The 16231-nt window shown below is 37.4% G+C and overlaps 1 protein-coding gene across 1 annotated transcript in view; it reads right to left on the bottom strand.

Moving 5' to 3' along the window:
* Positions 1-16231, bottom strand: part of AK5 (adenylate kinase 5) — a gene marked incomplete at both ends in the record, with an annotated part of 88782 nt that overhangs the window by 26474 nt on the left and 46077 nt on the right. Inside the window, one exon of the mRNA XM_084266352.1 lies at positions 10138-10214. Within this exon, the coding sequence (XP_084122478.1) occupies positions 10138-10214 (77 nt within the window). The remainder of the gene's footprint in view (positions 1-10137; positions 10215-16231) is intronic.

The following is a 16231-nucleotide window of genomic DNA, read 5'->3' as shown; positions in this document are numbered from 1 at the left end:
AGATTTATCATTGTGACCTCATCAGCAACCCTTGACGGGAATGTAGGTCTATAACCATCAATTTCTCAGCACAACATAGTTGTTTCCCTTTGCTGCTGTTGGGTATGCAAAACACTTGTACTTCTGTAGCATTTTATTTCTTGAAAGAACACTACAGTTCCACGTATTTCCCCCCGCCCCATGCTTCCTTTGGGAATAGAGATGAGGGCATTATTTCCATTTTCTCAGATCTTAGGTGACTTGTTGATGTAAACAGTTACATATGGAAGCAGAACTAGGTTTAGGACTTAGATTTCCACTTTCACCTCTCGCCTGTAGTACATTTACTTTGAACTCTTAGTCCTTAATAAAGTAATATTAAATGAAATCTCAAGTATTTGCAGATGATGCTTCTGCATTTAGTACCCTTAAAATCAACTTTATCTCTCAAATAACCCCTCTCATTGTTAAGAATAGTTTAGGGAATCAGAATGCGGTATAAGCTGAATTTGTTTGCTTCAGCAAAGTCCGATCTGTCACATTCTGTGGGGCTTTAGAATTTGACATGTGTTTGCAACTGGATTTAATAGGCATATACCTAATCACAGAGGATGGTCCTTCAGATTACATGTATGCAGCCTCTATTTATAAAAATATAATTGCTGCTGTAAGGTGTCCTTACATATATTGCAAAACGTAGACACTGGTTAAGCTTTAGCTAGGCGAAGTTAAGCATTGGAAGAAATTTGGGCTAGTCAGTGCTCAGCTGTGGAATTTGTCTCTTAAATGCCTGTTTTCTTCCTGTACAAGTAAATGACTGGTTTTTATGAGAGATGCTGGGTTAGCTGCAGGTTTTATGTATGGGCAATGGTCCTTGGGAACAGATTTTATGAGCTATACAGTTGCTTGCCATTAAATTTGATTTATGATTCAAATCACTTTTTGAGGCTGAGCTGCTTTCTGCAAGCTGAGTGTTAAAGTATGCCTCTGGAAAGCAGGGGTGGCTGTGCTTTGACCTCCTCTGGTCCAGAACTAAAGAATATGTGTAAGTAAAGTAAGAAACAGTATGTATACATTGAGATCTCAAGTTTTTCTTTCCCTGAAAGGTATATTATCTTATACAGTTCATACTGCTCAGCAGAGTGGACTTGTTTATGTAAACAGTGAGAGAACAGTGCTAATGTTATTTGTTTATTTGGAGTGCATACAACTAGAAAGTTGTGCTTATATGGAAGATTATATTTAACCTGCGGCTTGATTCTTAAATATCTTTGTGTTTTGAAGATACTCAAGGGACTCAAAACCCATATTATCTAAGCATGATTATTTTCTATTACTTGTTTTAAAATACTTTTGCCTTATACAGGTATTTGGTTCCGTTTTCAGTAGTTCTGTATTTGTAGAAAGTTCCCATTGCTCACAAAATTCTTCCCAGAAGTTATTGCTATTTTTCCTTTATCATTCTTTTCTGTAAATAGCTTTTACTCCTTAAATGATTCTTCTTTATATGGAGAATTTATGCTGCTACCTATAAATTTTCCCAGGGGCTTTTTCTTACATCAAGCAGCGGGGACCTTCCAGTGCATTTGATCTGAAACCTGCTGCTTAGCTTAGCTCCTTTTCTTAGGTTGCTAACAACAATGCTAATGAATAGATCTCTCAAATCATACACCATTGGAACTATATGCATTGTTTTTCTGCTTTGAATTGTTACATTGCCATATGAGGGCTGGAATTCAGTGGGGTTTTGTAGGGATTGGTTTGTCTGGTTTTAACTTTAGGTGAAAAAGGCTTTTCTGCAATTAAATTTCCAAAAAGAAAAAGATACTAATGCTTTTGATAAGGTTCAGTTGTGGTGGAACTCAGTAATTGCTTCTCTTGGAAGAACTGGAAGGTCAGGGTGTTACTTTCCACAGATAACCTACAAAATGCTGTGTTTCTGCTTCCATGTGTCGCCATGGCACCACCCATTTATTTATTAACATGAGCTCCATTATTTTATGAAAATCTAACTCAATGACAGGTGCAGTAACCTCTAAGTAATAACCTGTCATTAATTTTAAAGACTTGTTACAGGAATTCAAACTGTCTTTAGGAATATTATCACCAAAGGAGTCAAGTGCAGAATGTAACTTTTACTTGTAATATGAATTTTTTAAGGATATTTCATTTCTTTAAGGTATGTGTTCTTTTATTTCATCCTTTAAGATGAAAGTTTTTGTCCTCTATTGTATATGTCTACAATGGGCAGTATGATCAAAACTCTCTCTTCTGACACTTGCTCCCCTTCCAATCTCTTTCTAACCCAAACTCAGTGTCACACATTGCAGCACTTACCCAAGATTCTGTATAGTAATGTGTTTGATATAAAGCTCTGTTCTTTACCTTACTGGTCATAATTCAGTACTGCCAGTGGGGGGAAAAATAAAGAAAAAAAGAGGATGTCTAGTTTCAGGCACCACAAAAATGAATAGATGTCTATCCCTTGTGTGGCAGATGATCAGTTCTTGAGACAGTGAGGAAGGGCTGCTGACACCCCAATGCCCTGATCACATTAGTCACTTAGAAAAAGACATGCACACAAATAAGTCACAGACACATGACATAGAGAATTGCAGGAGAAAGAGGGGAAAAATATAGACCTAGAGAAAGACATAGCTAATGAGAACAGACCTTTTAAAATATGGAAGTAGAGCATCATCTGAAAGACCTTGGCACAGAGAAGGACAAGAATAGGGTGTTGGAAAAATAAGACCAGTGTGTGGCCTCAGATTCTATGATTTGCTGCTACTAAGGTAAAAGTGGACAGCTGTGCTCCAGTTTTAACTTTCATAGACCTTCTCTGCTTAACAATGACAAAGCATATTCTAGCTTTGCTAAAACTCCTATTTATGTAGTTCTGTAACTTTCAATAAGGAACTTTTACAGTATTTATAAGGACTTCTGTTAAGAAGGACTTATTTAACAATGGGAAGAAAAGGTCCACTGATTTGAGATGCACTACTGTGAAGGAATGCTAGAACTAGGCCACTTCTCACTCCTTATGGCTGGTATTTAAGCCCAAATTGGCTAAAGTTGACTTCACAGTCACAGGATATATAAGGAGTAAAAAGACACCAAGTATGAAACATATGGCTTCCTGAAAATACATAGAGGTTTACTTTTTCTAAAGTGTTACCAATGCACCCAGAGAAGCCACTCGTCTGCTTCCATGCAACACAAGTAAGTTATTTAAAATATTTAAAGAGCAGTTTTGTATCCCATATCGTAAACTAGCATCCTTGCAATCACTGCAATTTAATATGTAACTGTAGAAATCTATAGTATGTACTTTGACTGGGATTAAGAAACATCAATATGTTTTATAAAAAGCTGTTTCTTTTTCACTGCTTCAAAATATAGGAATTGTTTCTACAAAGAATTTTAAGGGAGAGCTTTGGCAGCTGTCTTTAGGGATGCTGGGCTATGTGGATGGAGCCCCTGTTCCCACTTCTAAGTGTCTAAATCTGGGAGGTGGGGGATTTAAAATACACCTTTGGATTTCATTATCAGCTTTAGGCGTAACGTGAAATGTCTGATGTGGGTCATATTTGCACCATCTGTGTGGGATGCCTGATAGTCCCCAAGAATTACGCAAGTTCTCTGGGCTGTAAAGGTAGACATGTTAAATGCAGAACTCATGAATTTAACTATAAGGTCATATTTTGTGCATGAAGGGAGATAAGGCCTCAGTTTGTCAGTGGAGGAGCAAGCTGGTGTGAGGAAAGGAGGTACACAATCCTAGAGGTTTTGCCTAGGAAAATATGGGTGAGAGACTGTAAATTGTAACTTTTTTTCTATAGACATCTTCCACAAGCTGGAGAGGAGAGGAGAGCTTCTTAAGTTACTGCAAAAGTATTAAATGGAGCATAAATACAGCATGTCTTGAAGAGTGATGCTGTCACTGTTGTTTAAATCTCCAATAAGTTATCCTTGTAAATGAGTCCTTGTGCCCTGTACTGCCCACCAGAGCTGTAGGCAGCAACTTTTGACTCAAAATCAGACAAGAAATGGGGATGCAAAGATTTCAACTAACCTTGGCAGTTCAGTCTACCCTGATACATGTATCACCAGAAAGTAAATCCAAATAACATCTGTGAAAGGAGGAGCTAACAACTGTTTCTGGCATTCCAAAGAAAAAAATGCAGATTGAGCCTACAGCAATTTCTCTTGCCCAGTGGTTTGCATGGGGGAAAATAGAGCAGTAAGCTTTCTTTCACATGCCTTTACTACAGTGTACAATGGCAATTCTGAAAGAAAAAATAATTCTTCAAGCTTAAAAAATTATATAGTAGCACCAAAATACACTTGGCTTGAGCTTATTAAGGGAGTACTTTGTAACAGACAAACTGTAGTACTTTGTTTCTAGAACTGATTTTTTTTTTTAAGCATTTAATAGGATAGTTTCTATGGCAACCTGAACTGAACAGATTGTTCATTGACTTCAGTGCATTTCTATTAAACATCTTTTCTCTGTAGTTAGGCCTGCCTCTCCAGCTCTTTGATCTCTTTGGATACTTATGCATTATCTCTTTTTGCAGATATCCTTAAATGAGTTTGGACTCCACCTTTCTGTGCTCTTTAAGAAAAGCAAATGTTGAGTGAACAGCATTTCACAATCATTCTCTGAGTTTCTTCAAGTCCATTTCCTTTTCTATTGTGTACACCTGTTTTAATCCAGTTTCCTTACAGAATCAGAATCTGTAAGTCAAATCAATAACTGCTGCCTATCAGCAACAGAGAAATGGAGACTGCAAAAATGTTGGACATTAAAAGCCCAAAGGGCTTCTAGATACTCCTGGTCATTTTACTAAGACCAGTAACAACTGATATGTATGTAAGTAAAACTGCTGTAATAGTTCTGCATGTTCTCAAGCAAAGAGAAAGCACGTGTTTAATATAGTGCATTCTAGACATGATCCCTTAAATAAGTTAATTGTTGTTGATCTAATTTTGAAAGATAGCTTTATAAGTCCCAAAGAAGATTTCTTTTGCTAATGGTGACAGTGCATTTTGTTCTTTGTCATGTTGTAATGTCAGCCCTTGGAGTACAGTGTTTAAAGGGTTAAGTAAATTACTTGAATCTTGGATGTAGAGGAAATGGAGTCAAACCACAGAACAACTAATATGAAACATAATAAATGGAGGAAAATGGACTTTGGCTTAATCCACAGGGCTTCAGTTACATAAGGCTTTCAATTTGCTGTTGCCCACCAGTTTTAGGAATGTTTATTTGTGTTGTTCTTTATTGAAAAGACTTTCAGGGCCTTTTCATTATCTCTTAAATATTTAAGTTTCAGCTGTGGTTATCACACAGGCCAGAAATGTTGTTATGTTCTTATGTTCTTGATAGCAACGGAGTCTGTTTTTCATCAGTTCACTTAAAGCTTTCATCCTACTCCCCTTAAGCCTAGAGTTGTATGTGTTCAGGGTGGGAACTGACAGCAAGGTGTGAGAAGAATTGTCACTACACAGCAACAACTTTTAATCAAGAGCATGTTTCCTCTAATTGGAATGAGAGTGTCTTTGAAGGCTTTTTTCCCCCCTTCCATTTCATTTTGGTTTTGCTTGTTGCTTTTCAAGTGAGCTGTCACATTTTCTAATTATAAAACATTCTGCACTTGCAGCAAAGATTGGATTATGCAATTTTCTTAATTCAATAGATTGCTTGTCACTGTTGAACAGAAAACCTTTTATTATCTTTCTTTTTTACATCTACTTTTCCTATGTCTTTGACAGGCTTGGGGAAAAAAGAGGCAATCTCTCTTCTGCATGTGTTATTGCATTTATCTGATTGCACATGTAAATGCAGTCTGACACTGGTAGGATGTGGAAATGCCTTACTTACGAACTGGTAACTTCCTTTCAGGCACAAAAATGCATTCTCGTGTTTTATAGATGTACAATATACCTTCCCTCCCAAACATTAGAAGAGGCTAAGTATGTTTTTCAGGTTTTTCCTTGAAGTTTACCTGACTTTCTTGTTTCCCAAATTTTAAAGTTATCAATTCTATAAGCATTTGTTCAGGAGTGTATTCACTCTAGAGTTGTCTGACTGTATAACTTTTTCTCTGATTAGTCTAAATATTCCTCAGACTAACTAAGGTTGTCCCGAAAGGCTTGTTTTCACAAGAAAATAATTGGATGCTCTTTTCTTCTGGAAATCTTTGATAGGATTCACTGATGCCAATTTTTCAGTATTCCCTTTTGGCCTGAATGGGCTTGAAATAAGCCAAATGGTAGGTTTTTAATTAAAAATCCAATTCTTAAAGATAAAACTTGTCTGATCCCTGGAAACAAGTGGCATGATATTGACAGCCTCTCTGGTAAAGTTGAGAAACTGAATGACAAGTATAAATTAGCACAGTGAGCAGTGAAAACCCGTATCTCATTGAGAGCATTCCAGCAGCAAAACATGGTCCTTGTTAAACCAAACAGACACCAGTCATGACAGTGAGTTCTGCAAATTGAGCATATTCTATAAAGCACACAACCTCCCCCATTAGAAGCTATGCTATTGCACCCAAATATGAGTGGCTCAAAATATATTCCTGATGTCTTAATTGGGGTGAAAATATCTGAAACTTACCAGTTTACTCTGCTGTTATGTTTTTTAATCAAGTCATGAGTAGTGTCGTCATTACTCCAGAAAATGCTATAGACACTGCTTAATGTGAAACTTTGGCTGGTTCCACAAGGCATTCTCAATTAGAGGTACTGTGTAGTTTTATTTTTTGGAAGAATATATTTTGGGAAGTCATTCTAAAAAACCCTATCTTATTCCTCCTATAATGTAGACAGCTACAGATTTGAGAAGAGAAAAATAGTTATCTGGGAGATTTTTTTTTTTTTAAAATTTAAGTGAGTGTTTCCCTCCTGTCTTTCAATCCTCTGGGACCTAGTGATTAAAAGGGTTCCAGTTCTTAAGGTGTATGTGTAGCTGGTAGAAAAAAACTTAGTTACAGTAATTTAATTGAATGTTCATTTATAAAATGTACAATACAGAACTTAAGCTTTTTCTAAGTTAATACTGACTCCATTTACCCTGCGTACTCCTGAAAAAACAGATCTTAGTCTGCATTAGTGCTGCTTGACACTGTTTCAACAACAGATACTAAGTGTTTCTTAAAGCAATTTGCTGTATTTTGGAGCACTCTTCCATGAGCTGATGATAGCTGAGTTGGAACCCCACCACTCCTCATGCAAGCATGAGAGGTTACTCTGGAAGAAGTAGTGTACCTCTGAAGAACTTGGATACTTCTTTGCTGGCTTAGTTTACACTGGAGATTTTCCTGGCTCATTATGTGAATGAGAAAATGCAAAGGTATCTTTGCGCATCCATTTCAGCTATGCCAAGTGATATTTATCCCCAGCTGCAGCTTTGTCTTCAGTACATGTTGTGTACTGCTCTAACCCCCAACTCTTCTTGTTCAGTGACTACCAAGATGTTCTGCTAAAATTCAGCCATTTTTAGCAGCTCAGCTGGGTAACGTTGCTTAGAAACTAGCCTCCTTATCCCCCACATTCTCATGACAGATTTCCTATGCAGTAACATCCACTGCATGACACATTTGTATCCAGAAACGCGTTCCTTTTCCACTTGAGATTCTCTGAGTTAAGGCTGTTGGTGCTTCATGCAATTCGTAAACAGCATGTGGTAAATCACTGGAGTATTAAATCACTGCCACAGTCAAAATGAGCTAAAGTTTCAGATGCAAGCAGTTTCTCTCTCCTGAATTTTGGTCTTTTCTTCCTGAGAGTAAGTTCTAACTTTGTTTTTCAGACTGGGCAGTTAGATGGTATGATTTTATGGTAAACTCCATTCCCTTCTTTGCTTCCATACATAATACTCTCTTGCACCATTTCAAAATTTAGATAGTAAGAGCTTTTGATTGCAACTGCTTTTTACTTTATGTTTTCTTTATACAAGGCATCTCATATGAACTGGGTATAAAATATTTATTAGTAACAGAAATATTTACTTTTTTATTGTCACTACTAAAAAATCAAACATCAGCTGCCAGTTGTAGAGAGTCATGGTCAGTCACTTTTTATATATCTATCTCTGACTGAAGGTTTTTTAGTGCTGTTTTTATTTCATTGCTCCTTCTCTGTTTGAAAACAGTACTGCACCCTTGCCAGAAAGCAATGTGTTGGTCTGGCAAAATAATACAAAAAGTTAACTGTCACATCTGGCAGAACGAATATCTGCTATTGACAGAGATAATATGGTCCTATTGTAGTCATCTTGTTTAGTCTCACATAAGAACCTCATGCAACTTCATAGCTACAAACAGTGCTGTTATGGTCTATGCAATGTATCATTAGTAAACCATATAGTTTGAAATTATAAATTAGCATAATTTTCATATATTTTTTCTGTTAATTTTATTTTGTAACTATAAAACTTGTGCTGAACAGCATTTCAAATATGATAAACCAAGAGTATAATTTCTTTAGTGTTCATACTCTGCCAAAAGAATGTATTTAGAATGTAACTACAATGTAAAATTTAATATCAACATAAGCCAAACATGATTTCGATATACATTCTGCTTCATAGGGCATAAGTGCCTAAATCCTCCAATAAAGTGCTACAGTCAAGACAAAGATGATGAGAAACTTCAGATACTTTCCTGAAGTAGAGAATGTTTTAAGAAGTATTTATGAAAGAATGGGCCAGAAAATGGCATTTGGATACAAAGACAAGCTGTCTCCTTGAGAAAAAGCCACTGGATTAACCAAGCCAAAAACAGTAAAAGGGGCATAAATTAATAGAAATTAATAGGACTAGAACATATGACGTCTGCAGGTGAAGCTAAAGTGTTGTATTGAATAATGTGAAAGAAAACCAATGAATGAACAGCTGATACTGAATGAAAATGCAACTTTCTTGGTTCTGATTTTTTTCGCTAGCTTTAAAATTTCACAAGAAAAGATATCGTCTGCGAATAATGAGGAAAGAGGTGAGAATATTCACAACTGCACTTAGTTGAATGATAACAGAAACACAAAATAACATTCTTTGCCAAGCTTCTCACAAATCTAGAGGAGTGTTGGTGGTATTTGTGAATAAAACTCAAGCCGTGTCGTGCGATAGTGAAAGGCAGAAACCAAAATATACACAAACACCACCCTTAAGTATGGTGGTGTGATAGGCTTTTGTAAGTCATTCTTTTACTGCTTACCCACAGCACAGTAACAAGAATAATAACACTTATCTTTAACACAGTACCCAAGCCACAGGAACTTCCTGTGTTTTCAGTTTGTGCCCATTGCCTTTTGTCCTGTCACTGGGCACCACTGAAAAGAGCCTGGCTCTGTCGTCTTTCTACTCTCCCTTCATATTTCTGTACGCAGTGATGTAATCTCCTTTGAGCCTTCTCTTTTCCAGGCTAAACACCTCTAGCTCTCTCAGCCTTTCTTTATAGGATAGATGGCTTAATCCCTTAATCATCTTAGTAGCCCTTCACTGGACTCTCTCAAGTAGCTCCATTTATTGCACCGGTGAGCCCAGAACTGGAAATCTCCAGAAGTGCACATACTCCAGAAGTGGCCTTACCAGTGTGGAGGTGAAGATTAGAGGGGACAGATGTATACAATCGTTTTCCCCTTTCTGGCCTTCTTTCTTCCTTTGTACAAGGATCACACTATCAAAATTTAGGTTTTAGATGTGGATAGGTTGGGATAAGTAGAAAGGCTGGCTTCAACATACTGTAACCATTTGTTTTATTCTTAATACTTTTTCAGAGAGAATTATTTGGTTTCAGTTGTTTCCACATTTTTATACTTTCATGCCTTTCTTTTGAAAAATGCTTTACTCCCTCTTCTTCAAATATACAGGAGGATTTACAATGCATTCCAATGATTCTATTTGCCATCTTTGCCAGCAATGTACAGCAATGGTAGATATGGGCTCTTAATAGCACAGTAATATTCACTCTTCTCTCATAACTAGAAAGCGACTTCTGTGTATCCCAGATTTACTTATATTACACTTAAAAAGCCTTCAGCTTAGGTACCCTTAAAGTTCTGCCATCTTGTTCAGACTAATTGTCTCGCAGTACGTACATAAACTAGAAAACGATCTATAGAGAGGCCATATATGCATAAAGTTACCTGGTCTTCAAAGTCAAATTCTGTATAAACAGGATCTCCAGAATCCATAATCAGACTGCAATCAAGTTCGTTTGGCCCTAAAATAGGAAAGAAAATTAGACTTCAGATGTGGATTGGAAATTTTCACCTTATGTGATGGAACACTATAATATTTCCAGTTGTCTGTATGTATGCAAACTGTGATCCAAGGGACCGTTCTGATGTGCTAGAGTACCCATGTGAATGGTATTCTATTAACAAAGCCTTTGCAGTATCCATAAAAGCTATCACAAATCTTAATAAGGAATAGTTATGCTAAACGGTGGATTGTTTCAGCTAGATTGCAGGTTCATTGGGCAGGGTGTTCTGCATGCCATGACTTGCAATTGTAAAGCTGTCACAGGGATTTTGGCTCAGAGAAGAATACAAACTATGTTTAGGAAAAAGAAAAGGAGATACTGGTTAATTGGCGATTATCAGATAAGGATTACAGGGCGGTGTTGATGTGGAACCAATGCATCATACTTCCAGCAGCAAGAATCCCCATTCCTATCCTATCCCACCCCTTTTCAAGGCAACAGTGTGGCTCTGCCCCTTGTCCCCATCATCTTCCTATGGCAGGACCGGCAGGTCATGCAGCCCTCTTGCACCTGGTTTGACAAAATTCAGTTGCTGAGAAGCCTTGACCTGGCTGCAGGTGCAGGATAACAGACATGTGACTTGGTATTTCAAGAAGTCATGTATAGGGATGTGGTTACTGCTAAACCAGAATGAGAGGATAAACCACTAATCATCTTTCTATCTAAACACAGGAAGGGTACAGCATGGACAACATATATTCTGGTATTATCATCCCATTCATACTATCTCACTCCTGGGTAATGAGGAAGGAAATAGTCTTCTGTGCTCTCCAGATGGTGTAGCCCTGAACCAAAACCCACATGTATTCAACACACATTATGATGTCAGTAGCTATGTGACTGCAGGAGTATTTTTTCAAACCACTATTAAAATGAGAATAATGTGCAAGGGGACACAGTGATCTAAAAACTGTAATCAACTGGGAGCTACAGGTGAGTCCACTATCTTCATGTGGGCAGCAGCAGGAAACACCAGGGGACATATAAGATGGGTTTTGTTTTGTGCACTTATGTCCCCAGTCAGACAAGATCACTAATGAGGAAGAGAAAACAACTTTCTCCCCCCTGGGTTACAGGCATCTCTACCTGGTATGGTATTTCTGCAAGCATTGGCATTGAGGACACACAGTTTTAAGACTATTGCTGACCTGGAGTTAATTTCTCACCATTAGGGATGTTTGTATGGGTGGCTTTCTGTAACAAGCACTATCAATAACAGATTTTGCAGTTCAATTTGTGCCAGATGCATTTGCGTGTTATCTGCTTTTGTTTGCTTTTAAAGTTTACATAGTAATAATCTATGTAGGTGGAGAACTAAACAGAGAGAACAGAGAAGAGGAACTGGATATCATGATGACTAAAACCATAACCGCTTGGATGAGATGATGATTCCAGCATGTCTTAACTTGCAATCCATATTACAATTGCTGCCAAATTAATCTTTGATGCAACTGTTTGGAGATACAGGGAAGACTTGGGTTTACCATCTGCTGATGGCTTTTTTGGTCCCTCCCTAGTGTTCATGTATACTTTATCAGATTGTTATTAAAAACCAGAAAGGGATTATACTGTTGCTACTGTAGAATGTTGCATGTATATATGCAGCATGTTCTCTGGCACATATGCTTTATGGTCCTTGGAAAATACCTGTCTGTAAAAGATATATGCAACTAAATTGATTTACAACTGCTGAGAGAATCTTAAATTTTTCATTTATTTTACACAGATGACATCTCACTCTTAACGTTGTGTCATTGTTGATAATATAATTTAACTAAGCCTCAGTCACTAGCACTGGTCTACCTTGACATATGAATCACTTTAAAAGCACCTGTGTGCAAGTATTTGATTAACTGTCACTTAACAACCAAGAGCAGTGTGTATCCTTAGCTAGAAACATTAACATGAAATATGGTGCTGCAAACGTAAATGTAAAGGTCAGGCTGAAAATGAATACTCATGCATAATGTATCTGAAGTGATAAAAGCCATAATGGCTATGCAATTTTAATACGGTCAAGCATCTTAAGGCCTTTTTTCTTGAACTAGGACACCTGTTCCCTTAAGGAAGCATAGCTCCTTTCTAGGGTATATTCAAGGCAAATCAGGAAAATTGGAAAATGTGTGTCCTTTCTTCATTCAATGAAAACTAAAGGAACCCATAATCATTTATCACTGAACACTATACAGACTCTTCCAGCCCTCTCAAATTGCCTAAAGACAAACCTAGAAGAAATGAATTGAAGCAAATGGCTACTCCCAGGACAAGATAATGAGGGGACAAATAAAACTACTTGCAAAATCCCTGGCATTCAGTATGAATAGGCATTAGTATTTCCCTATCCTCCAGCTCAGTTTGTTGTTGGAGGGAGGATATATTGCTGACTTTGGGCTAAATCTTGCTATAATGGGTGTTCTAGGGGAGGACCACAGGCTTACTAACTCATCACTAGTACAAATGGCAGCAGAAGCATCCCATACCAGATAGCCACTTTGCAAGGTATTGGGACTCAGTAATGCCAGCAGCAAGCTAGGTTATTGGGAAGGCTAAAGCAAAAGGGGAAGTGTTAGAGTAGATATTCAGCTCAGGTTTTCTGAGCCCAGGTTTCAGTCAGCAACATTTGATGTCGAATGTCTGGCAATGTTCAGCTATCAAATGTAGGCTTAAGAAAGAGGAGGATTGGTTAAAGCATTTGGAAGCAAATGTGGCCTGCTGCTTTCAATGAGTCTGCAGGCTACGCATCTCCTGCTTGGACAACAAAACAGCTAATCATAAGTAAGTTCTGTTGCCTTTTCTGAGTTGTGTTGGTTTTCCTTTGATAAGCTGGTACATTGAGAACTGGGCTATAAAAAAATTCATACTGTTTAACACTAGGAAGAAAGTTTTACCGTCTGAATTGTTCCAATCCCTTTTGAAGGGATGTCCCATTCCACCAGGTAATCTCAGCTCTGTGTTAATTTAGAGCCTTTATGTACTTGTATGTACTTACTGCAAATGATCTGAGTAACTGTATTGGTTTCAGAAGGGGAAACTTAACAGTTAAAAAACCCAAAAATAAATGCCTAACAGCTCTACTGCCATGGAGAAGTAGCTTGCAAGCACCTGATCTGAAAAGATACCCTTATGACTCCATTTCAGTACATGCATAAAGTTGAGGTAAGGGAAACCTGGTCATTTTCATGTGCCCTGTGTTTTCCTTAAGGGAAATAACAGAGAAGATTTTATTAGGTACAGTACTGCACAATTAAAAAATAAATCAGTTGGAAGTTTTTATTAAATCTCTGTTAACTAAATAATCAACTCTCCAGGGAGGAGCATTAAGAAGAAAACCAGTAAATCAGCTAGAATGCCTTTCCCTTTTTGGCTAGTCTGCATCTTGACACTGAAAGTATCTTTCACAAAGATTTGTCTTGCTAGGAACCCAAGAGCATCCAATGACACAGCACTGAGTGATAAGCTGAATTAATGTGTGGCCACAGCTGTACAAGGGTGTACTGACAGAGGCTACCCCTGCCAGTTCTGCCAGGGAGAATGAATGCCCTGCCTTAGAGGCGCGTGAGCCTGAGCTCAGTCACTTCCTTCATCAGCAGGATGGACTTTTAAATTTTATGCTCTAGTTTTTGTTGCTTATAAACTGATTTGTACAGGCTTGATGAGGGCAAGCTGAGAGGGTATGGCTGTTTCTGGAAGGTGTTCAGCTCCTACCACAGAAATGCACCCCAGGACCCAGGGGCATCATGGCCATAAATGTCTCTGGTCCTAGAAAAGATTTCAGTGTTCTGAGCCTGGGTGCCAGTCACTTTCTCTGAGAGTGCATTCATCCTTAAGTTTTCATGAATGCAAATGTCAAGCATTGCTTTTTCACAGTTCACTACATTCATTTATACAATGGAAGTAAATTGTACTGATCTGCCTAAATTTATCTGCAGTTAATTTAACCTTCCATTACAAGGTGGCTATACCCCATCGTGTGAGTTAATTGACTCTGCTCCTTGGACTGTTGGTGTTTTGGCAAATCAGCTAATGTATTTCCAATCCTTGCTTAAATCTGTTATTTCTTTCAAATCCTGGTGCCAGCTCTATTCAATCTGGTTCATTGGCTCAAATATGCCTATACTCATATTTTAACAACTATAGTACTTGTGCTGTTCAACACCACCGTAACAGTAATCTAAGACTATCTTGTGAATCATGTTGCTTCTCTTAATAGTATGTTTAAGCTCAATAAAATAGAAATGTTGTCTTATGGAACATTCTCTGAACCACTGTTTAATAACTCAATACATATTGCATATAGGTTCTTGGGCAAGACAAATGCTTAGAAGATAAATTTCAAGTGGAGTATAATAGAAATTATTTAGTGAAGGACTGATTAGCATTCGAATGATTACCTTTTAATTTTGCTGTCAGTAAGATGTTTCTAATACAAATTTTATTGCAACCTTACACTGTTGAGTTTCATGACAGGTTGTTGCTCTTAGCAACAGTCTTAATACACTGTAGAAAGCAACAAAGAGAAAATTGTAGTTTAATACATAAAAATATTTAGTTGTTCTCTTTCAGCATATCTTGTTACACAGTTGATTACAACTGGATTTTACAGGCACAGCATATGAATTAAATTGATTTGGAGGCATGAAAATATTAGAAATGTTATGTTTATGTTAGCCACCAGGAATCAAAATATGTTGTAATATCACTAGTAAGATGAAGAGATAAAAAGCAAAATCAAGGCAATACTGGAATTGTCACCTCTAGTAATTAAATATCTGATCTCATAGGATCTCTAGACATCCTACTTTGAAACTCCTTATCTCAGCTTAGGCATCAATGACATGAGTGTGGCATAACTTCTGGTGAAGCTCATATCTCTTCATTTATTTTGGTGAGGAAAGTATTAAGTAGGTTCAAGGAACTGACTGGAACTCAGTCCAGAATCAAAATGAAATCATGCAAACTGTTTAGCTTTTATCAGTCTGTGAGAGCTAGCACCTTTATGCCCCTTTTTTCCTTCCCTTGCTGTTCAGTACCTAATTAGGGAATCCACAGGTAATTATCAATACAATGCTATACAGTGGGAATGCCGGTTTAGGTTTGGAATGAATCTCTTGCCTCTAGGAACAAGGCTAAGTACAAAATGGGTAAGTGCACTGCTGTCCAAAGCACTGCTCTTTGCAAATGTCTTGCTGGTAGAAAAGAAAAAATCCCCCTTTGTCAAAACCAAATAATATTGCTACTGCTAGACTTCATTGTGCCTTGGTAGATGATTGTTCAGAACTGAAGCTACCCAATCTGCCAATTTATGGCAGAGGAGGTTTGCTTTAAAAAAGGAGTGATTTAAAAAGAGGTACATGATTTTCTCTATTATGTATACCTAATCTAGGTTTTAATAAAGCTAGTAAATTTTACAGGGAAATATATCACCTAGAAATTTTATTTTCTTTTTTTTGTGATGTTGCACAAGACATTTATGACCTCGTCTACCTATACAACCCTCATCGTTGGAAGGCAGCCAGATATGCCATCTGTAAAAAGAAAAAAGTTGTGAAGCTACTAAGGAACATTTTTTCCTGTTCCCTCAAGCAAAATATTTCTGACAGATGTCATTGACTTTCAGTGCTTTGATTTTTATCTTCAATTCTTTTGCAGTCCTGTGTCCCTCAGAGGGTTTTTTTCTTTGAAGACATTCAAGCTTCAGTAAGCAAAAATAATAAACATATAAATAAAACCCCAAATGCCTGAGATACACATGGTTTCAGAATTAGTACTAATTACTAGGGAGGATGATTATGTATCTCATTGGACTAATTTTCTGGTGACACTGAGGTACCATGCAGAACTGAAAAAGCTGACAAATGGAACTGGTTGGCTTAGAAAGATTTTTGTGTTACTGATACAGTTTAGTGGGATATCTGTAGTATTTTGAGGGGAATGTGTAGATAAACAAGGTGTTAGGTGGGGTCTATGAAGTTTCC

This window comes from Gallinula chloropus, assembly GCF_964237585.1.
Source record: "Gallinula chloropus genome assembly, chromosome: 6".
Classification (NCBI taxonomy): domain Eukaryota; kingdom Metazoa; phylum Chordata; class Aves; order Gruiformes; family Rallidae; genus Gallinula; species Gallinula chloropus.
Note: the sequence above shows the minus strand (reverse complement) of the source record. Positions and strands in the feature narration are given on the sequence as shown.